The sequence below is a fragment of the Pseudopipra pipra genome, chromosome 7 (assembly GCF_036250125.1).
Source record: "Pseudopipra pipra isolate bDixPip1 chromosome 7, bDixPip1.hap1, whole genome shotgun sequence".
Lineage (NCBI taxonomy): Eukaryota > Metazoa > Chordata > Aves > Passeriformes > Pipridae > Pseudopipra > Pseudopipra pipra.
The window spans coordinates 14,503,586-14,527,703 of record NC_087555.1 but is presented as its reverse complement, the minus strand read 5'-3'; the positions used below and the strand labels follow the sequence as shown (position 1 = coordinate 14,527,703).

The 24,118-nt window shown below is 41.6% G+C and overlaps 2 protein-coding genes across 6 annotated transcripts in view; both read left to right on the top strand.

Annotated features, from left to right (window-relative positions):
- The first annotated feature begins 2,627 nt into the window (after nt 1–2,627).
- LOC135417540 (gamma-crystallin B-like) lies at nt 2,628–10,601 on the top strand. The gene is given in 5 exon segments (XM_064661862.1): nt 2,628–2,776; nt 4,507–4,706; nt 4,709–4,785; nt 10,420–10,495; nt 10,498–10,601. Coding segments are annotated over 5 exon segments (606 nt in total).
- Nucleotides 10,602–16,652: 6,051 nt separating this feature from the next.
- Nucleotides 16,653–24,118, top strand: part of NBEAL1 (neurobeachin like 1) — an 85,166-nt gene continuing 77,700 nt past the window's right edge. Inside the window, exons 1-2 of one of the 5 annotated variants that reach the window (XM_064660662.1) lie at nt 16,653–16,739; nt 17,195–17,495. In XM_064660662.1, coding sequence (XP_064516732.1) covers nt 17,445–17,495 — 51 coding nt within the window. In that variant the 5' untranslated portion in view covers nt 16,653–16,739; nt 17,195–17,444. Of the gene's footprint in view, nt 16,740–17,194; nt 17,496–22,963; nt 23,479–24,118 lie in introns of those variants that run through there. The other 4 variants (XM_064660663.1, XM_064660664.1, XM_064660665.1 and 1 more) reach the window with 4 other exon arrangements.

The window sequence follows — 24,118 nt, the reverse complement described above, 5'->3', positions numbered from 1 at the left end:
CATTTTTCTCCTTTTCTCCTTTCTGCTGGCTCTGAGTCACTGAGCCTATTTATGGAGATGCCAAAAGACAGCACTACACAAGAAAGCCTGGGAATGGTTAAACTTAACCAGGGATTAAAGGGTCTTTTAGACGTCCTCATGGACTCAAAGCTTGCTTTCAGCTTACCGGGTTCACAGTGTTTTGTTTTTTTAATATATCACAAATTTCCTGTTAAAATCACCTGTCCTTTCAATTCTGGTTTGTCCCTGGGGAAAGCCCTGACTACAGGGCTACATTTAGAAATTACGGATTAACCAGTGACTCTTTGTGCTGATATAGATGGGGCTTCTTAGCCATACCATGCATCCCCACACTTTCCTTTCAAGCCATGTAAGCCCCAATTCTAGGCCTTAAGGAGTCAGGTGAGAGGGCCAGGGGGGACCTGAGGTAAACAGAACCATCACCTTCTATATTACACAGGAACTCTTTAAGAATTTCTGCAGCATCAGCTGTTTTGGCCTGGTTAGTTCACTCTGCAGGAAGGGAGACTGCTGGAACACACTATCCAATCCTATTTAGTAGTTCCTACCTCTCCTCTATTGTCTGTGTTCACTGCTGAGATAGGTCTACCCTGTCATATTCAGCACTTGCTTTTTCCTGGAGCTCAGAGCATCCATCAGCTTCTGAGCAGAGGCTTCTGTTCTTGCAAACAAATTCCATAGAACAGTAGGCCAGTGACAGGACCTGAGCAAATTTCCTCCCAATTCAAACAGCACCAGTCTGACCCCTGGAAAGCCAAAACAGAGAGAAATTGTCCTTTGAAATGAGGTCACTACAAGAGGGGAGGAGGGGATATTGCTGCTGAGCACATGAGAGAACAATGGTAAGGGGGTGGTTCAGATTAAACAGCTAGACAGAGAGATTAACATCTCATGACTGTTTTTTGTTCACTGACCTGTAATAAAATAAACAGTAAGACTTTAACAAATAGGTGATTAGCCTTGTTATTCCAGTGCTGTCTTGCTATGGAGTACTGCCATGGCCTTCACTTTTCTTCGAATAATACTTCCTGGTTTTATAGGTGAGACTGGTGGAGTTAAGAGGAATAAGCACCAGAAATCTTACTATGCTAATAAGCAGAAAAACAGTGTTTTATTTTCAGAGTGCAAGTCCCTGCCCCTTCACTACTCCCTCTTCTGTTGGCTGGCTGGTATCTGATTGTCTGCACACAAAACTCAAGCCCAGAGGATCAGATGGTTTGCTGCTCACATGTTCAGACAGCCAGAATTAGGGAGCTGAAAGGTGCTTGTAGATGTGGGCACTGTGGGATTGATGAATGATAGCCTTCTGCCACCTTGACTGAAAATTCCTCCTTTCCTGAGCTATATTGTCTCCTGAATAATCAAGGTCTTGCTGCAACCAACCAATTAGTCAGGACAACTTCAAACTCTTTTCTCAGCCACACAGAAAGCGATGGACATAGTTCAGAGCTCAGATGCAATGCAGAGTCATGAATTTGTTCTACAGGACCAGAAGAGACTTCTGATCATATGTGCACAGTTAGCACCAGTTGTCACATGCATATATTTAGTGCCTACCATTGCACTGCAATACTGTCCACAGTGAGAAAAGTAAGAGGCCATTCCTGGTCTGCTCTTTTGAAATACCTGAAATCACAGTACTGAGGCAAGTGGGGAACTCAACAGGGCATTATCCACTTTTCCTTTGGCAATTTAAGAGCTGCCTATTGTACCCCAGAGGTCAACTTCAGCAGCAGTACTCATGGTGGCAGCTTGGTGTTGCAATTCATAGCCCAGTTTATGACACTGAAATCAGATGGTTTCACTCTAACACTCTTGACTGTGAACAGCACAGCAGCTGAGGCACAGACATACTGTCTGCCAGACCAGAGAGGCTACCTTCTTCAACTGCTCCACACGAATTAGTGAGTCAGAGTCTTTAGACTGGAGATTTACTAGAGCACTGCCCATGCAAGCAAGCCCAAATTTCCCCCTCATTTCTGCTACAGTAATCCTGACTTCAGACACATCACTACTGATTCTCTAGCTAGTCCTGAAAATTCTCACTCATTATGGTGAAGAGCTTTTTCCTAGCCAAAATGTCATGTGGAAACATCTAGCATCCATTGTGGAATGGCAAAATATCTGTTTTTTCCAACAGATTGGTTTAGCTGTAGGACAAAAATATAACCAATCTCTTTCTAAAAGCATTAGTTTGTCAGGTTGGTAAGTCAAGTGCACAGGACTGTTTATCTTTAAGAGGCAGCAACAGCAAATAAAAGAGTGAAATCTATGAGAAAATCAGATATATTCCATCCCTGTAAAACACTGTAAAAGATGCTGGCCTCACGAGGGGAGTCATGGTTGAAAGATTTAAGAATGGTTAGAGGTGCTTAAAAAATAAACTAGCTCAGGCTGGCTCCAAAAGAGAGTTTGTTTGCAGCAAAGCAGAGTCAGAGGGAACACCAAGTGCCAAATCCTGCACTGTCACCACATCACCTGCTGTTATGGAAGTGATCTGCCAGGTACTTGCACACAGGTATTTCCACTGCAGTGCTAAACACATAGTCCATTTAAGTGAAGAAAGTGTATGATGTGGTTCCCAAAGGCATCAAGGCCTAGACTTCATGGCCTTTCATGGGGATTTGCCAGCAGACAAATATCAAGCCCTGAACAGTGTACTTACAGTAGTACCAGCAATACATAAAGTCAAATACAACAGTCAACCAAACATCATGAGAAGGAAATCCAGCAGAATGAAGGCATGTGGCCTGAGGTAACACAGAAAGTCTGGGAGAACAGGGTTGAATATACTAAACAGGACAGGAGGGTATCTAACCTGTTTGAAAATGGTGAGTGCACATTAGCTCCTGTCATTTAATATGGATACAGTTAAAAACAATATCAGTGAAGTGGTTTGTGATGGAAGGCTGTGAAGGTGGAGGTTTGATATCCCCCCATCCATTTCCCCAGAATACACCCTTCTCTTTCTCTTTACTTTCTTGCTCAGCACTGAAAGCCCATTTCTTTGGCCTGAAATTGTGTAAATGGAGCTGCGCTCCACTAAGTCTCCCAAACTTTACCCTGCCCTCCCTCCTTGCAGCCACAAACACTCATTTGTTCCACTGGAGGTGGAGACCATGTAGTTGAAAACAGAGCTCTTTAAATAAATTAGACCTACAAAGGTGTTTAGCTGCATGCCAAGTTCCTGATGAATCATGTTGACAAGTTCTTCATATGCTTGAATGAGTTCCCTCAAATACATAAGATTGTAAATCTGGTTTTGGAGTGCAGTAGTTTTGATCTGAAGCCTCACCTACTGCTGATATAAAACATTTGTATAACCAGCTTTGCATATTACATGAAGCAGTTTGTTTTTTTAAAGTCTAAGATTTAGGTGCAAGAAAATGATAATCAGAAGAGAACAAGTTAAGGTTTGTTCCAGCCCTCACCAAACAAGAAGAAAACAGATGAAAAGTTCCAAAACAGAGAAATACAGTTTTCTGTAACCTACTAGCTGTTCTTTAGTATTAAAGCACTCTGCTTCAGCCTTAAACAACAATTCTTCTGGGTTCCAGATAGAGAGCAACTTGAGTTTAACGCCATTTCCTCCCTTTGAATTTTTAGACAGGCTTTCAAAGAGAAAAAACTGAACCAACTGACCCAAACTGATTTACAATGTTAGCCAGTAATTCAGATAAGTGACAAACATCTAGTAAGAACCATTTGATTTCAATATTTATAGTCTTCAGGATTAATGCAGCAGTTAATCACACACCAGGAAGAGGCTGAAAGTTTTAATTGCTATTTCCTCCTAACATGCCTATGCTAAAATCTGTACACAGTACAAGGGATTAGTAGGCAAAGGGTAACAACACCACATGAGAATGAAACTTTTCCTGTCTCCAGGATAAGGCATGTGACAAAGTATTGAAACTGAAGCAAAATTCACCTGCTCTCAAAAAAGCAAAGATTGGGACAAACTTAGGCAAGAGGTAACCAACAGGGGGTGGAGAAGGATAGGAACAGACCCACACCAGAAACTGCTCAGGTCTGGTGAGTCCAATAGCTTTCAGGCAAAGGAGGTTCTGTAAAGAACCATTCTTACACACTCATATATATGCTTGTACCTATCCCACATTGGGTCAGGTGCACCACATGCAACAGCTGATAGCAGTTGAAAGTGTAGTCTACCCCATAATTACACAATAATTCACTTGCACACAGCATCAGCAAATGTAGCCCAAACCCCAGAAAAAATAAGTCTCCCATAGTAAATGTAATAAATGCCATAATTACAAAACAGACAAAACATGAGATCTCTCCACAGGTTAGAACAGTCTCCTCTGTGTTACTCTTTGCAGATACTGCATTAGGACTATGGTGTACAAAAGCAACCACAATGTCTGTGTCTGCACACAGCTCTCAACTTTCATCTCAGCAAACCATCAGAAATGGGAGAGATAAGTGGAAACCCCAGTATGTCAGTACCCTGCTCTGACACAGACACCAGGACGTCTTTGCAAATGTTTATATTGCAGATCATTTTCTTTATGAAGAGAAGAGCTTCTGGGGCCACTGCTATGAATGTAGCAGTGACCACCTTGACCTGCAGCCCTCTGTGAAAGAAAGCAATTCCATCTAGGTGAAAAAAGGCAGCTGGATAATTTACAAGAGTCTCAGTTACTCAGGACATCAGTACTTTTTGGCAGGGGAGGCAATTCTGACTTCCAGAAGTGGTTCAGTCTCTGCAACTCCATCGGGTCTTGCCATGTAACGCTACAAGTGAGTTCTGCTTGGCAGAGGATCACAGTTTAAGAAACTGGGTATAGTTTATCCTTTAAGAATACAGTTACAGTCTCTTCAAGCAACTCAAGAGTCAGGAAAAGTTCAGTAAGGCAATGCAAAGTTTCATTGGACACGAAGGAAATAATCTGTTTAATCAGTGCTATTTCCAGGGCCTTTTCATAACTTGACGATGCAAAAAAAGGTTGTGTCACTATTCCTAGGTAGAGAATATCTTCACATCACCTAGGGAAGGGCCAGCAGGGCCAGCTGACATAAACTTTTGCTGTGGGCTGATGTATGCAACTTGCTTATGTCCACACTATCTTATGATTCAGTGACACCAGAACATGTTAAATCAGCTCACTGATATTTGTCCCAGGCTATGTCCATCTCCTTGAGATCTCCTCCTTCAGTGTCTTAGGTGGCTCTTGGGTGTTGTATGAAATGCATAACTTCAGGGCAGACAGTATTTACTGAAACCTAGGGAATACAGAGGTACCCTTGATTACAGTGCAGTAAATGCCAAAAACTCTCTTTGCAGAGGCCAGCTGACTTGCACTCAGTTATTGCTCACATACTAAGTAAATAGTGAATGCATTCCAAAATTCTGGTTCAAGCAAATCTTTCTTCAGTACTACAAACAAATTCAAGTTTTACAGTTCCAAGGGAAATACTATTTCTTTCACATTTTAAGGGGAGAGGGGGGATACTTTTAAAAAATATTCACAGTTAGCCAGCTGTTCCATGGTACATGATAAGTTAAATAACTGTTAAAGGTCTAACTGTATATTGCTAACCCTGGAGGAGGTGTTGGGAAAGGTCTGATTCTTTCATCTAAGTTTTCTCTAGTTTTACAAACTTTGATTTAGCAATAGATTCCAGCTTTATACTTACCAGAGATAACAATATGCAGTTGGACCTTTAACAGTTATTTAAATTATCATGTACTGTGGAACAGAAAATAAATCCCATTAATAGTTATATCCAGTAAATTACTGACTGAGGAAGAAAAGGACAGAAGTGTGCAGAGGAACTCACAACGAGGTGAACATTGTATTTGACATCAAATTCTTCATGCAAACAAGCTGCTCCACCAATGCTACCACCAATCTAGCAAAGCTTTCTAGTCTTATTCCAGATGATTCCTCAAAAGTTAATTATTCTAGATCCTTAAATCACACCACCTTTATATATAGCATGTTTTAGTGAACCTGTGACTTCATGAACTAGATATTTAGCTGATGTCAATCACCCTGCTTCTACTAACTTCAGAGCTGCACTGATCTGTTGCAATAGGAGATTGAGCCAAATCCCTCAATTGCCAGGCTATTCTGCAGGCAAAAAGAATTAAATAAGCATACCAGTGTGGATTAGAAACAGGACAACATCTTGTGCTTGAAAACGTCTATCACAGATTTAATTATCATTCAAGTGATTATGTATATGCCTACTATTCATCACCAAATCCTGTGCCAGCAGGCACCCTGTGCAGTTATGAATAAGAGCCATAATAAAATATAAAAAAATACAGGTAAGGGATCTCACATCTTAACATACCTCTTCTAGGCAAATATACTACTGTTCTTCAGCAAGGTTCTGGAGACTTTTGGAAAGAAAAAGCAGTGCAGAGAGCACAGAACTACTATGACTTTCTGCAATCTTATCTAGTATATGTTCACTTTAAATCATTTCATCTGGGCTTTAAATGGTAGGCTTTGATTTTGTTTTGCCAAGTAAACATTCTGATAATGGAGTCCTTGAATAGAACCAAGCAACTTTTAAAGCAGTGAGGTAGACTGCTTAAAACTCACATCTCTGCTTGCTAATGTCAGAGACCTCATTTAGCCATTATTTCAAGCTCACATGACCCATCAGTTATAGCCAGTTAGTGATCCTCTCCAGCCTTTCCCTGACAACACTGGAGAGGAAAATAGAACTATTCTTTGACCTTCTCATCCTTTCTTTTGTACGTGGGACACTATCTCTACCCTCTCGCCTGTCCTTTACTGCATGAAGTGGGCTGTCCAGCTGCTGCAGAGGTTTGGTGTACATAAAAACATCATGCTTTAGCCAGAGGGAAATGGAACATGAACAACTCAGCTCTCAGGACAGAGGTGTGAAAAAGCATGTTTCCTCTTGCTCACAAATTCCTAATATTGTGCATTCATAGGAACTGCAGAGTGTAAGCAATATGTGTGTTAGCATCCTCAGGTTAGTGTGCTAACCCAGGTTTGCAAAAGAACACAGCAATTCAGGTGCAGTATCTACTTGTTTGCTTACAACAGGGAACCAAAATATTTCATTTGTCTTCAGCAGGAATAAAAGAAAGAACTGACCAGTTGCCCAGACAGAAATTAACACATGCCTACATATTGCAACAAAATACCAATTAGTGCAATTGAGAACTATGGCTATGCAATGATGTGCAGATTACATGCTGGCATTCCTGTGGTCAAAGGCAAGAATGAACAAAAATAACTATTCAGAGATCAAGGCTATAGGTAGGATGTCTGGATTCTAGACTCTGCTGCATTCTAGGGTTTGGGGGTGGCTAAACCTCTCAAAATGTCTCCACCTGAGACAGAAATGATGGCAATTCCTAGTTTTCGAGGATCACTGAGGGGCTGTTCTTGCTTTTGTTTGCAAATGCTCAGAGAATCTCAAGCAGACATTAAGAACAATGGTGCTAGAGGAGAGAAACATGGGGAATTCACAGATAGTATCCAAGTTTTCACTAACAAGTCTTCTAGCTTCCTGCAGCTTGCATTATTGTTGGTAGCAGGCACTACAGTTGCTGGCATGCAGGCTATGTTTCTCTACACAAACACTGCTATTTTCAGACTACTCCTGTGCTCAAGTTTTTCTGAGGTGAAAAAGCAGTCAATCTGCATGTAAAAGCAGCTGTCATAACAGCATACTGGTTGAGAACAGTTGGAACAGATGTAAATAGCCAGACTTCTCAGACCATGGACACCATTTGTCTAAAGATATTTTAGCTCCAGAGTTTAAGATCAACGACAGCCCTTCCTGCATTGCACAGTTCATCTGTGGCATAGGGTCCTGGGAGGTGAAAGTCTACAGGATTCAAGAAGAAGCTGGATGGGTTCTTGGAAGACAAATCCACTGAGAGTTATTAACCAGAGAGAAGAAACCTCCTGATCAGAAAACCTCTTGAGCTAAAAAGGCCTGGGGACTTGAAGTTTGAAGGAAATATCACATATATTTACTTCATAGCTACCCTTCCCTCAGTGCCAACTCATGGTTGCAGTTGCTGCCAAGTTTCTTGACTGCCTGGACTGCCCATCTGGCCCGTGATGGCTGCTCTGCGTTCGTAGCTACAATAAGGAATTCACATATCGCTGCCCCTACTCTGGTCTCTCAAGTTCTAAATTTCATTACCAGCCCAGTGTCCACAGTATTAAACTATGAAGAACCATGTGGGATTCAAAAGACAAGCTGGCTCCACATGCATGATCAAGACAGAACAAAGCAAGCACAATCACAGAAGAACAAAAAAAAGTGTAACAATTCGGAGCCCATCAAAGATCTTTGAGAAATGTAAGCACAGGCCTGCACATAGAAGTTGCTCCTGTAAGTGAATTCAATTTGCTTAGCATTAACCATCAGGAAGAAGTTAATTTTGATCCAAAGAAAGCATAGAGGTATTCAGAAGAAACTGCTAGACTCAAATTCAGAGTCTTCCTTCAGTCTGCTTTCACTGTTACAGGCTACAATTTCCTGGCTGAGGAAATTTCCTGAGGAAGCACCTCCAGGAGAGAGACTGACAGGAGTGATACCATTTACAACACCCATCAGAAGCACAACTAGAGCTGTGTAAAAACAGGATAGCTAAAGATTTGTCCCTGAGGATTTGTAGCTTCATGAAATCACCATACAAGACTCATAGTGCATTAATTGTATTAACTTTTATTTTAATAGTATGTATTTATATTGTATTAATGTATGTATTTATATATAAATACATATATTTATATATAAATACATATATTTATATATATGTATTTATATATAAAAGCACTTCACCAGTCTTATAAAGCCACTGTGGCTATAAAAGGACATTTAGTATTGAGACAAAAACCAAACCACATCTCTCATGCCCCAGTCACTGCTCTTACTTCATTACAGGCAAAGTTGGTGACCAGACTACTGCAGAGGCAACCTGACACATCCCATTGTAGAGACACCACCATGTGTTTGAGCCAAAAACAAAGGCATATTTGTCTCATAATAGATTTTTTTTTCTGAATACTTCAGCCCAGAATAGATCTGAGCTTTTCCTTTCTAGACTCATTCTCTGGAAGGATTTTACTCAGAGGGGAGAGGTTGCCAAGATGTGAAATATTTCAATACTCAAACAAAAGACTAAAGATTTGAGATTTGGCCCAGGAATAGCTTTGATGCTGGAATATGTTCCTCCAATGCTCATGAAAAATTAAGTTCTTGAGTATTGTATGCTTTATGTACAACTCAGTTTCCCTGTCCAGTAGGAGCTACATAGACCACCACAGCAACTTTCCAGATACATTCCGTCTGCATAGGATAATGCAGCTATTTTTTCACTGACATGCAGTTCAGGGCTTCACTTAGCTAAGACTAGTTCTGTGTCCAAGTGCTGAAAGCTCGTGCACTCTTGTGTCCTCACAAGCTGTAGAGTGAAAGAAGTCACACATAAGGAGGATGGGAACAAGATGGACTGAAGAGAATTTGGCTTGGGAGACTGATGGGAAGTATCTGAGAAGGAGCAAAGAAACTGAGAATTAATATAGGTGTAGAAAAAAGCCTAAAATTAGGACACACTTCTGCATGCTTTCTAGATTAAGAAGAGTGTCCAGAAAGTTCGATGCCACAAATGAAGATACTGAAGTGTTGTTGGGTTTGATTGTGGTTTGTTGGTTTTGGTTTTGGTTTTTTTTAACTAAGGTGTTGGACATCACACAGTAGCAGCAATACTCTTGTGCCTATCCAACTGCACTTGAGCACCTGCAAAAACTGCATTGGCATTGATGCAAAAGCAGAAAGTATTTTTCTGTAGCAAATCTTTGCTGTGCTAGATATAAGTCAGAGACAGTTTTGAAACAGTTTATCATCTTAGTAAATGAAAAGAAAAAAAAAACCTGCCCACTTACCACTGTGCAAGAAAAACATGATCAGAAACAGCTCCCCTGTCTCAGCCAGAACCTTTTCCAGTTACTGCATCAACATCTAGGAAGACTGAGGGCACACAACTGCTGTGGCAATCCAGATACATCACTGAGTTTATTTCTTACCTGCATGTAGAGTTGAAGTGTGGTGAACTTGGCTGGATTCCTCTTCTGCTTCCTGCCCTAGCAAGCAGAAAGGACTCACAGCACCACTACTTTAAATTAGGACCCAGGTGGATTTATTCCTGCTAAACTGACTTTTCCACACATACTAGTGGCTATTCACTCTTAGTTGAATCTGTATCACATCTAGCAAGCTGCAGTCACCTAGAAGTGCCACTTGATCTCCTGTTATCCACGTTTGGATTTGCCTGTGCATGCCCAGAAGCACAGCAGCTACAAATCTCTGAGGAATGACTTCAGAGGCAGGATGTTGAAGTTCACAGATAACTTCTCATCTCTCCAATAGGACTTTCACTCCAGGGACATCCAGTTTCATAACATACTTAAAGGAAGCTGTGTTTTATATGAACAGCCACACTTCCAAGACAGCAGTACATCCTGAGGCCTGGCAAATACAGGTGATTCACCAAATGGGGTGCCATGACTGCCAAAGTTGAATCCCTCGAACCAGCAGTGGATATTTTCTAACCAGTACTTTACTAAGCATATGTTTGAAAATAGCATCTTTGTAAAAAAATATTCTTTCAGACCTTAGAGGAAAAAGTTAAATACATTCTTCATTTATGATAGTGAAAATCCAGAACTCCAATTGTAACTGAGTCCATGGACTAACTCCATGCTTGAACTGATTTCAGGATGTACCTTTCATCCTGAAATGGCCCATAAAAGCAATGGCCTTCACAGTAGTGTTTCTGCTGTGAGTAGACTGGCAAGTTCACAGCAACAGTATCATCATGGAAATACTGCATACCAAGTCTCCAGCTGTGACACTAGATGACTTAAGACAGAGCGAAGCATTTACAGTATTTACCAAGTTTATTAATAAGAATTATTTCTGACAAAGACTATTTCTAATTCTACAGATATCAAAATAAATCTTTCAGCTTCTTATTCACTTCATGACAAAAAAACGCAAACCAAAACAAAAAAAACAGTCCTGGTGCCCAATAGTTCCTGGTGCCATTTGGCATTAAGTCCAGATTTCTGCACAAGACTGAATTACTCCCATTTCCAGCTCAAGGCCTACACTATGCTCTTTTGTTTAGCCAGGACCTCACACCATTTGTAGACATGAACTCATGTTGACCTTCCACAGCACAGAGAAGTAGCAGCTTTCTCTGGGCGTCTGGGGTTAGGAACCAAAAGAGAGACCCATTATGTTAAAGATTCTATAACCAGTTCAGTGTGCAAGTGGGCCCCCACAAGTTCCTCACATACTCCCTAGCACACTGTTTACATAACACTGCAGAATCTTTAAAATTCCGTTTCAAGTTTTACAAGACTAGCCATCATTCAGGTTGATCTCTGTACCCTTTCTGTGCTCAGGAGTTAGGCTAGCCAAGTCCCTGGAGTATTCACAAGGGCACACCTTTGGTTTCACATCCCACTCAGAAGCAGGCAGTGTGCTGCAGCCAACACCTAACTCCTGGGAAGCTGTGGTGCTAGTATTTTACAAGAATTCCACCTCTAGCAGCAGTTGGAGCTTTCCTAAGACCATTTCCCCTTAGTTACTTCCCTTCATTTGCATTCTTCCCCAAACCAAGAGAAGTTAGGCCCCAAGTTGCTACAGCAGGCATTCTTGGGACAACCTTACTTTGTCAACTGAGAAGAAATTAAGTTCAGACAGATCACCAGAGAATGCTAACCCCTACACATCCTTGGTTGCTGCCATGATGTTTTGTAGGTTTTTTTTTCCTGACACAGGGATTGCTTTCAGGAATCATGCTGCAGATCCAGATTGCTGAGCACTGCAACATAATGAAATAATTCATTAAACAACTTCTTAACTAACGCAGAACAATTTGAAGTACAAGTATGGTAATTTCACTGATCACTGGCAGCAAGACTGTAAAGGATGGATTACTTTTTTTTCAGAAGGAAGTTCTCCTTCAGAAGGAAGGAGAACACTTTTATGATGCAATCTTAAGCAGTAAAAACTGGTGTCTTCAGGCATCTTCAAATGAAAGACAGCTATAGCATAAGTCTACACATTCTAGCTCTTGCATAGCTAACCTAAATGACAGCAGAGGAGGGGGCAGTTCCAAGACTGAACTCCTACCCATGAATTTTTGCTGGCTGTTAGAGCTTTTAAGAACCTAGGCAGATCAAAGCATACAAACACATTCTATATATTTAGCATGAAAGAGTCTTTAAGAGGTACCCTACACAAGAACATTCTCAGCACAGCTGCAAACTTAAGGCTTGTGATAAAGGAGCCCATGCTACAAAAAAGGGAGCAGAAGAGATCAAGTCACTGCCTGGGCCTTTTACAACAGGAGTCATTATATTGAAGGCCCCCTGTGGAAACAAGCTGAAAGGACAGAGAAGGACAAAAGCACTCACCAGAGTCCCAGGCTACCCTGGGGTTAATTCCTTCATGAATTTAAGTCCGGAGAATAGTTTAACCCCACATATATGAAAGCAGGGCAGCCAGGGGCCAGAGGGACTTAATGCTATTAGCCAAACCATCACCTCCCAGCTTTAGCTGTGGCCAGTCTCCAACACTTTTGAAAGAAACAACTACAATCCCTAGATATCGGTTTATATGTCAAGGGGCAAACAAATTCCTTTCCATTTTCAAATTTTACAAACAATTAACAAGCCCTGAACTACCTGAGGTACAATATGAATACAGTGACAGAAGGAAAATTAAACACTGAGTTTGCTGATTTAGCTAACAGAATTGCACACTCATCTGGCAATTGTAGCCAGAGAAACTCAAGGCAGCTGATTCTGTGCTACCCTCAACAAAACACCATCACAGAGACCCTGGCATCTTGCAAGGGCCATCTTGCCCCTTTCCAATAGCCACACCAAATCCAGTCTCAAGTTAATTTGGCTTGAATGTCTAGAAACTAGCACCCACAAAACTCTAATTCCTTACATACAGCACAAGGTATTTTGATAGTGGAAGCTTTACACACAGCCACAAGACCATTTGTTTACTTAGACTGTAAAGATTAATCCTTGCTTCTGTGCAGGGGTCTGTTTGTATAGAAAGATGGAAGAATTGAGGGGTAGGTTCATTTCTAAGCTAATTTCCAAGTCCATTTCTATTTTGGGTCTTCATTGTTGGTAGACAAAGCATTAGCTCTAAGACATCAAGAAAAACCTCAGCTGAAAGCTTCGCCTTATCTCAGGATCATTTATGTTGGTCTGGGGCATGGTCTCAGTAGAAGCCTTAGGGCCAAACAAAAGGTTTGAGAATATTTAAAAGTCAAATACAGATTTTTTTTTGTCTTTTTTGTTTGTTTCTACAGAAAATAGGTATAGTTTAATAAAAGTAGTACTAAAAGGTATGTGGTTTTTCCTGCCACTTCAGAGGTTCCCGGACTCAAAGTTGCAATCCAATGCAGTCCATTCCTTTGTTAAACCTTTCCTTAACCCAAAATTCATGCTTTCTCCTTATTCACACCCATTCTGTTACCAGAACTTGCTGACTGGCAAGTTCAGTCCCTAGTAAGATGACTGAGTTACTAATACACAGCTACTGACGAGAGAAATTAAAAACCCACTAATAAAAAACAAAGGCTGAGAAATAACCACTGTTGTAAACAGATCACAAGACAGCAGCTAAGGAACAAGGAAATACAAATGAACACTGTCTACCTGACAGTTTAAGGCCCATGAAACAATTAATACATAATTATGGAAGAGAAGTTGATGAAAAGTCTAGCAATTAACTTTCCCAGCCGAACTTATCCATATACGGTCACATTTTAAAGTACCCATACCTAGCTGGCAATGCTTCTCTTTACATCTTCCTCCATTCTTTGATTTCCATATCCTTAGCCAAGTCTCTATGAAGGTAAGTATACAGATATAAAAACTCACCTACAATTACACTACACCTGCAGAGACAAAGCTGTAACCCATCTTTTTCCACTGACATCTCTCATTATTGCTCATATTTCTGTGTGAGAAAAGAACTCAGTGAATACTGAATGTCTGTTTGTACAGACAGGGAGAGTCTAAACTTGACCTACACCCAGCAATGCAGACATCCAAAGCCACCTTAACAACCTTACAGTGAACTATCTGGCTTGGGAAAACCTCTAGAAAGTCAGACCCGGAGACCACCCACTCTGTATGACACCTGTGGAACAGACTGTCCTGCTGCAAAACACAAATGTTTTACTTTCCACCTAGAGCACCTATATAAGGCAATAACACAGGCAGCAGTGATTGCCTAGGCTCACTAAAATAACTGCTTCACTACAACTCCAGCAGAGGGAAAAATGGCTGCTTTATAGCCCGGGAGCACCCTAATTACGGGGGCAGCAGCATTTCACAAGGGAGGAGTCTCCCATTTCTATCAATGGACGTTTTTGTGTTGATTCATTGAAGCCTGTTGCAGGACTTATGTGTGTAGGAGCAGCTGCTGTCACTTGCAAGAATCAGCAGTGCAAAAAAGCAGAGCAATATCTGAAGGGAGGATCGGTGTTTGTACGTGAGTTTGCTTGGGCCTGACTTCTTCAAAGGGAGCAAGTTGTAAGAGAAGTTTGAAACAGGCTGTTATTTAGTCTAGAAAAGGCTGTAAAAAGATTTGATAAAAGACATGCTACAAAAAGCTTCTTTTTGCCACATTACTGTGGAAGGGGCACATAATAACGGTTTGCATTTGCTTCCAAGGTGATGCAGGTTGGCTCTTAGGGAGGAACTCCCAGCAGTAGCTCAAGCCCTGAGATAAGACCATCAGGGAGGAGGCAGGCACTCTCTTTTTCCTGGATGCTGTTCACCAGAGGAGTCTAGGGTGGTTTAAGCATAGCAGATCCTGCCCTGGGGACAGAGCTAGACTCTGAACTCTTATTTTTTTCTTGATGGAAAAAATTATGTTACAGCCTTAAGGCAGGAGAATATTGTGGCTAGCAGCAAGTACCAGAGCACATGTATCACACGACTAAAAATAATTTTATCGTCTCATTTTTGTCAGTGTCCCTCCAACTGTGCTAGGAACTATGTTTAGATATTGCAGTAAAAGATACTTCTCCCACTCCCACACTGCTGATCCATGTGATATAACATTGAACACAGATTAGCTCTTAAATTTTTCCAGGGAAACCTCATTGATTTTTTAAAAACAAGACAAATATGCAAAGGCCTATTGCAGGACCATATCTCAGACTGTCTTTGGGTTATTGGTGATACTTATCCATCCCTAGAAAATTTTTGCAGCAGACAATATAATCATGTTGCACAGACAAGTTCTTTGCAAAGGATTTCCAAACCTTGCATGAAATCATTGCAATGCTGTAAAAGTCCCCTGCAAAGTAATCAACTGTGCAATGAATGGCAATGAATGCTTTATCACATGGAACTGGAGGGGACTCACCCAGGTGAGGAGACGACCCAGTGACAGAAAGACCAGGGCTGTGGCCAGAGGTTGCAGGACTGTGATTCTCCCAGCAAACTAGGGAGATGGCCCAGGTCTCATTAAATCTCCTCCTCCCTGCTTTGGAATCTGACACAACAGTAATTTCCAGCCTCGCTTTCTAAGGGCACAGATGGACATGGAGGGAAGCCCACTCCTCTGCATGTCACAGTAAAATGATCTTGTTATTGAATGAGCAGGAGGAGAGTCCTTCTCTGGAGTGCAGTACCTTGGCAGGATTAGTGTGTGCCAGTGTGCTTGAGCAGGGCCACACTCGATGAATAAGCTGATGGTAAGCTGATGAATGTCTTTTCACATTTCTCCTGTGGAAATCTAACTTATTTTAAAAATCTTTCCTTAGTCCTGTGCAAGCTCTGCATACGAGGTAGGGGGCTGCTTTACAGCGGTAGCAGATTGGATGCATGGATATATCCACGCCCTGGAGGTTATGCTGGCGGGCTGCTCTGGAGCACGTGTAAAACACCTGTATGGGCTGGTAACCTTCATCAGAATCACAGAATGGGCCAGGTTGGAAGGGATCGCAGTGGGCGATCTGGTCCCACTTCCCTGCTCAAGCAGGGTTGTCCATGGCACAGGATTGCATTCAGGCGGTTCTTGATTATCTCCAGCGAGGGAGACCCCACAGCGCCTCTGGGCAATCTGTTCCAGTGCTCGGTCACCCGCACAGTAAAGAAGTTCTTCCTCGGGTGGAACTTCCTGTGCATCAGTTTGTGCCTATTGCCTCCTGCGCTTGGCACCACCGAGCAGAGCCTGGCTCCGTCCTCTTGGCCCCGCCCCTTACGATATTTATACACATTAATGAAGTCCCCCCTTGTGAAGCAAAGCAGTACGGAGCCTTTCCTGAGGTGCTCTGTCCCGCAAGGACTGCGAATGCCGATTCTTTTACGGGCACGCTCGCGGTGTGGCAGAGGGGCGCCCCGCCTGGCAGGGACCGCCCGCTCGCCGGGCGAGGCGCCGCGGCCGACCCCGGGTCTGGGCCGTGGGGCTCCGCTCCCCGCCCCGCCGGGCGCTGCCCCGCCCGCAGCCAAGATGGCGCTCGCGGCCTCCCCGCCCCTCGGCGGCGGCCCGGGGCGTGTTCGGGGGCGCGGGCGGGGCGGGGCGGGCGATGTGGCGAGGCTCGGCCCCTCCTGCCCGGCCGCCACCCGCCGCGGCCCGGGGAGGCTGCGGGAGAGGCCGCGGTACCGCGGGGGTAGCTGCGGGAGGCCGGGGGCGCGGTAGGTGGCGGCGCGGGGCGGTCGGTCCCGGCCGGGAGCGGGCGACAAGGCAGCGCGGGGGCCGGGAAGGGCCGCGGCCGGCGGCTGTGCCGGGGCAGCCGCTGCTCTGCGGGGCCCGCCGGGGTGCGGGGCGGCCGCGGAGCCCGGGGGCGGCGGCAGAAGGGCGGCGGCGGCGCTGTCACTGCCGGGCCGGGGCCGGGAGCGGCCGTACCCGCTGCCTCTGCCCGCGGCCCCGCTCGGCAGCCCTGCGGTTCCCCCCCGCTGCCTCTCCGCAAAGACGAGAAAGCGCCAGGAACAGCGAAAGCCGGAGCTCTCTGTCCTGGGGTGATAGTGCCGGAGAGGAAAGCGCTGTGACCTGCCGCCGCCCCATTCCCGCCGCTGTCTGCGGGCTTTGAGTGCGGATTTGTTTTTTCCTCCCTTCACCAAAGGCCTGAAGGATATGTTTTCACTTTCAGAGATTAAAACCGAAGTGGCGCTGGCGAAGAACGGACATGCTTGACATTTATCTGCAGTTGCCTGTGTTGTGCTTCGTTATCTACTCGAAAAGGAGAGGCTGAGACCCTGTTGTTTTCACCCTTGACTTCTTCTCAGGTTATGATATAACTGTAATAATAAAGCAAAACTGCGGAAAGAGCACCTGGGAACTGAGCATGGTAGGATCTTGAACTAAAGTAGCTGGTATCGACGGAAAGAGGAAGGGAAGGAATGGCATCCCGAGAGAGGCTGTATGAGCTTTGGATGCTTTACTGCAGTAAGGTAAATATTGGGGGGAGTGGGAGGGTTGTTTGTGTGTTTTCATCCTCTTTTGTTTGGAAGTCGAGTACTTAAAAATGTATCTGTAACATCTTTTTAGCACATTTTTTTTCTTAGAAGTTGCATAGACTTGGCTAGCTGCTGTAAGGATTTAACTGCACTTCACAGGCTATTTACAACCTCATCTTGTGATTTGCTGTTCAGGTTGTCCTTTTTTTGGTCTGAGGTATGAATTGCACAGTGTTCATGGCTCAGTTTAAGCAGTTACTGTAGCAATATATTTTAACTATGTGAATGCATACATTCACATAATTCTTTGTAGCTCATTAAGATGTACTGTATTCATTTAATTCACTGTTTTCTAGTATTTAGCTTTATGCTTTCTGTATTCTCATCAGTTCCAGTTTCATTTAAACTTTATTAGCAAAAGCCTTCCCTAGGAGCAGATTTATTAAGTTGCTCCAGAGTCTGCCTTTGCCAGTTATTGCCATAACATCTAAGTATTCCATTAGTAATGGATTTCCTTCACCTGGCAGGAATGTTATTAAAATGCAGTCCTGTCTCCATTTGCATTTTATAGTGCAAAGCAATTCACGTATTTAAAGCACATGTCCTAATTGCCACCGGGTATGCTGAGTATATACACAAATTGGATTGCAGATTATCTACATAGATAACTGTAAAATAAGAAACATACAAAAAATAGCTGTAAAGGTAGAGGAAAGGGCTGGTCTGCGGTCATATAGGAGCTCAGTGTCAGTGGCAAGAGTAGCTTTTGGTGGCCTTATTTCCTGGTTTTGTTTTGCTTTTTTGCAGTCTCATTTGTATCTCAGTTTCTTTAAGTCTCCAAGCCAGTAGGAGATTAAGGGTATAACAATCCTTCTCTTGTTCTTCCCAGTTCATTTCTAGAGAATGCCCATCTCAAGAGCATAAAATGTGAGATGTTAAGTACAGACCATGTTCACACAAGTGCACAAAGCAGTCTTAATTGTAACTTTTCCTAATTTTTGTATGAGTTTGCAACCTTAATGCTCCATATGTAGTTAAAAATAAAACTAGTGCAAACAGAACAGCATGGTATCAGTTCTTATTGCTCCTTGTGTGGGTGATCTGTTGGACTGGAACATATTTGTGTAGACCTTCGCGTTTTAAACCAATGTAATAATGATACTGGCATTAAGAACTGAAGTAGCACTGGAGGAGATGGATGTTTTGCCAGTGAGTTCATCTATGTGAGAGGAATACAGACGCTTGGAACAGACTCCCAAGAATCCAGGCTTTACTCAGCTTTGGGAGATACTAAGGCTGCTGAGATGAGCCAAGCTCTGAATTTCTTTGCTTAGCTGTTCTTTGGCTCTTTCCTCCCTTATTCTTTATACAGGTCTTTTGTCTGTCTTGAACCTTCTCCCCCTTGGCTGGAACCTTTCATTCATTGTATGCTTTCCATCTCCATGTTGTTTGCATGCTAGCAGCAAGTTTGCCAGTTAAAATGTGTGGTTTAGATTACTTAGAGGATGTTCAGTTTCTTTATGGGAATGATTCGTCCAGTCTAGTCCAATCTCAGGTGATGGAAGATGGTCTATTAAAAAAAAATCATCTTTTCATATATGCAGTCTCCTTATTAGCTATCAGTGACTTTTTTTGGCCTTTTTTTCTTCCAACCCCACACAATGTGGGCATAATTAGGTGGATTCGTATGTTGATAAGGACTTATTCCTAAATAGCAAAACATATTTTAAAAATAAAATAGCTTGTCTTCAAAATATGAAGGCAACTGGAGTGTTTCCGAAAAAGGAGTCTTCACTTTTTCTAAAAGCAGGTTCCTGCATTGCTCAGGTTAAAATGATACCTTATTCTGCTTGAGGCAGGCATGCAGCATAAGAGTATTGCATTAAGCTTGGTGAAGTTAAGAGCAGCTGAAGAAGCTAGGTCTTGGGATGCAAGATGATGTGAAGCCTTAATGCAAAGAGTTTGTTTAGTCATGTTTTCGTAACATCTGTATCTTATGCTTTGTTCTCCTCAGAGCATCTTGCACAGTGGGAAGATGCAGCAATAAATAACTACCAGTGACAGGATGTAGTGGTTTAGGGAAAAATCTCTTTATACCTGGGACGGCCTAGTGAAGTGTAATACCATGTCTTATATGTTGCACTGTCATGATTTTGTTGTCAGTGGCATCCTGGGAAAGAAAGCTAGGCCATTTCTTCAAACTAGAGAAACTGCTGGAGAGTTTCAATTGAGTAAAGTGGGAATTTATTGTGCCACAAATCTCACCTATGTGGCTTTAGCTTTTGCAGCCTTGTTAACTAAAGAAACAGTGAAATCCAAGCTCCTCCTTTGTGATGCTTCAAATTGTTGCTAATAAATAGTCCTATTTGTCTTCTGATAATCGGGTGCCTCATGATAGTCTGTTAAATATAGCACCCTGTCGTAGAGCACAAGGCTTTTAACAGCTTTAAAGTGCTGGATAATGCTGTGTTACCATCTTGCCATCTATCCTGGGTCATGACTCTTGTTCTTTGTGATCACTTGACATCTCTGGCAGCATTAGATGCCAGTTGCAACACTTACTTTTGTGCAAAGTAACATCAGGAAGGTATTTCTCTATTTTCATTGCCTCCTGTGCAGTTGAGCAATTGGATATTTGAGCAGACAGCAGCATGTAACAAAGGTCTCTGCAGAAACATCTTTGGAAGACACCATGTACGAGGTGGTTTAATTTTTCTGGTTTTTCTTTCTTTTCGAGATAATGTTTGAGTGGCTGCAAGAGATTGTTTTTAGCTGGTATTCAATTGTTTTTCATCTGGCAGTTTCTAATCTAAGGCTGGGATTTGGTTTTGGATTTTTTCCTGCTTTTGTTCCCCTAAAAGCTACAGACTACAGTCTACTGTGTAAGATGGAAGTAGTAGCCACACTTGATTTATGATGCTTCTGATATTTCATGGAAGCAGTTTAAAACTTCATTAAATTTAGTTAAGTTTAGAATTGTCACTGGGGTTATATCGTCACATTGTATTGTTCACAGTCCGAGCTCTTCTTGCCTTGAGTCTTTTGTTGGTTTGGGGGTTTTTTTGGTTGGTTTTTTTTGTTTGTTTCAGTTTGGTTTATTTTAATGTTGATGTTAAACTTTATGCAAAGAGAAAACTTTGCAACTTCCTGGTGTGGTTTTTTTTTTGGTAATTTTCAGTTTCAAATGGTTTTGTGGTTGTTGGGGTTTTTTTTCTGTTCAGTGATCTGTTAATGTACAATGCTGTTATTCACTTAAATATTGAAATGGATGTAAACTGCTGTCTTCTCAGCCAAGTGTTGAAATGTATGTATTTTAACAAAATTGTATAGAATAGATAGCACAGGTCATTTCTATAGAAGTCACTTAAGAAAAATTTTCTCCAGTCGATTGTCAGTTCAAAGCCTTCAATAACCTACAGAAGAGCATGGAACACTTCTCATTTAGGTGCATGTAGAGCAGATATCTGAAAATGCTTTACCTAGTGTAAGTGTACAGCAGGAGAAGAGCTCTATTAGGTTAATTGAAGCAGTCTCAGGAAAGGACTTGCTTTCACACATGTCTCTTACTTTTTCATGTTGATGTGACTGAGGTAATCCACCAGTTTTGCCTTAGACCATTATGGCTGTAATAATATTACTATTGTAATATTGCTATTGTAATATTGGTTGATTAACCTTTTAATAGATATTAATTATATATCAGCATAGAAAATATATTTCTGTTTTACAATCCTCTGAAGTAACTATTACTGCAGATTCAAATTAAAGAGATCCAACCTCTGTCTTATCTGTAAGATTTTAACTACGTGTTAAAAAAACCAAAACAAAATACCTGGTAGGTATTTCAGACTCTTAAACATAAAGCATATCAGGATTTCTAGTATTTTTCATTTTATTCAGAAAGTAGCCAGATACCCTTTCATATTGAGATTTTTTTCATCTATCAAAGAAAAAATCCCAATTGCCTTCAGAAGGGGTTTCAAAAGCATAAATGCAAGCATTTAGCTGCCATATGCACATCAGATCTTAAGTTTTCATTGTATTGCAATGGTTGTGAGCTTTCTCTTACACTCTCGTGTTCAGTATAGTCCTGATTTCATTTAAACGCTGTCTTTTCGTGTGATGATATAATGGTTTGAAAGGAAACCTCTGAGACTGTTCTCCAGCCAGCTTGTAGCCTGTGCTTCTCATTTCAAAGAAGGAACATTCAACCTTAGTGTCATTGGTACAGTCAGGACTCTGTGTTAGCAGTCATAAATCTAATCATAATGTTCTGCTCTTTACTAGTGCAGAGAGCTGAGACAGTCACATCCCTGGCTGTGTAAAGAGCAGCTGACTTGTGCATAAGCTGTCATCTTAAATGTGCTTTCTTACCTTGTGCTGTATCTCTTATTTGTTTTTACAGAATTTATTGTATTGAGATAAATGTTATAGTTTTCTCTCTGGTATAGTGAGGATATCTCTATGTTATAAATATCTTCTAATTTAATATTATAGCACAGAAATAAATGCAGTACTTTTCTATAGGAGAACATTTTTTCAGTATTAGGTCAAAAACTGGATAGAAAAAACCCAAACAATAAACGACTATATACATTAGCCTAAAAATGTCCTGAAGTGGTTGAAGTCCTGTTACTTTGAGTTATATTTTTCCCCATCTGGGATCCTTATAGGCTGCTGTATAGGAATAAGGAAGAGACTTGAATGAGAAATTAAGTGGTCTTGGGCGAAACCATGATTTCTGTTAGGTGCAGGCCACTGTGGTGAGTGAATTGCTGCCCACTGTGGGGTGCCAGCAGTGCTTTGCTGTCATCACAGGGCTGTCTCTACCTTTGGAAGACCATTGTAATGTAAATACTTAGAAGCTGAATCTTTAACATATAAACATTTAATTGGCTTGAGTTAAACTTTCATTTTCTTTTTGAGGAGTAGGCAGGTCATTTAAATTAATGTTTACTCTATGCCCTAAGTGAAGAGTCTTTGAAAGAGAATAATTTAAATTGTTTTCCTGTTACTGTGTCTTAATCCTAACATAGTACATAGAACTGAGATAAATTTGACCTTGATTTGTAAATTTATGTGTTCCTTTGGCGGGCTTCCATTAGCATCAGCCACCTTGTGCTGGGCTAAAACTAACATAAAAAGAGGGCAATCTTGCTAGTGAAAAAGGTTGACTGGGAGCAAGAAGGGACTAGTATCCTCTGTGGTGTTATGGTCTTGCTAAGCTGACCAACTAGCAGGCTGTTACTGACAAAAAGCATCCCGCTCTATCGTCACTGTCCCTTCACTACTGTTTTACAAGGTATTACCTGCCAGAAAATATTTTGCAGTTCAACTGAATCCCTCACTTAGCTACATGAAGAATTTGGGGCATTTAATGTCATGTTCAGCGAGTGACAGCAAATGTATAACTTTGGGAAGACTATAATGAAATTACAAGGGGTGGTTCATCAGTTTATGTTAAAGGTGTTATAAGAGATTTTTAAACTCTGTCCCTGTATAAAATTGGAGAGTATTTGTAAATAAACTAAAAAAGTTTATTATCAGATCAGTTGTGACTTTAGATATGACTATTGTAGGGCTGCATGATGTAGTATAATTGAAATGGATTTGTTCACCCAAGTAGTGCTGCAGTTGTTTCTCAAAGAAATGTGGGTTTAGCAACATTATGCTTAGTTGTGGTGAGATGCATGTAATTCAACAAGACTATAATCTTTGGAGTTAAACTGTAAGCACTGGGTGAAACACTGACCTTTGCATCCCAAGTATGATCTCATCTGGACTTGGCTTGCCCTTGTCTTCCTTGTGCAATTGCTGATTTGGCATTGTTGCCTATCCCATCGCTATGTATTGCCTTTGTTATAGTATATAAAGAAGTATTCAGTTTACAGCTGGATGAATGCTTGAGCAAACCAAATGGTCAGTAAAAGTTTTTTGTAAGTCACTGTCATGGAAATTCATGCCTCTGCTAAAACTGGTGAGTGAAGTTTTATTAAACAGTTGCTGTCTAAGATACCTTTTCTGTAGATAAGTTTTAAATAAATCTCTGCATTCTTAGGGAGTGTTACTTGTAGAAGATCATGTCACAAGTCACTTGTGGCCCTGTCTTGGTGAAATTATCAGTGTTCTGTCTTTATTTATGCGAGGCTGAACTAAGGGTGGATATAGATAAACAAGAACAGTCGGTCTTCAATTCTGAATTTACTGTCTGCTATTTAAAGAGATGTCTCCTAGTCCAAGAACTAATATAATTCTGACATTTACAAATATAGAACTTTTCATATAAATAATCGACATGAATATATGAGACATTAGTCTCTTGAGTAGCTGTTTCCTTCCTTAATTATGGGCCTGGGTGACCTTGTGCTGGTAATTGTTCAGACACAGAAGAGGTACTCTGATACAGAGGATGCAGACTGCAGGTTGAAATGAGGCAGCAGATAAACCTAAGCAGACATAGAAGTAAGAGAGCCATAACATTTTACAAGCTATGAAGAAATTATTTTTGTTTATAATTCTGTAATATATTTGGCAATACATATCTAGAAGTAGCTGCTGCTTCTATGTGAAGAAGAGTCTGTGGTTCCTCCATGCTTTTCTTGTCAGATTTAGGGCTT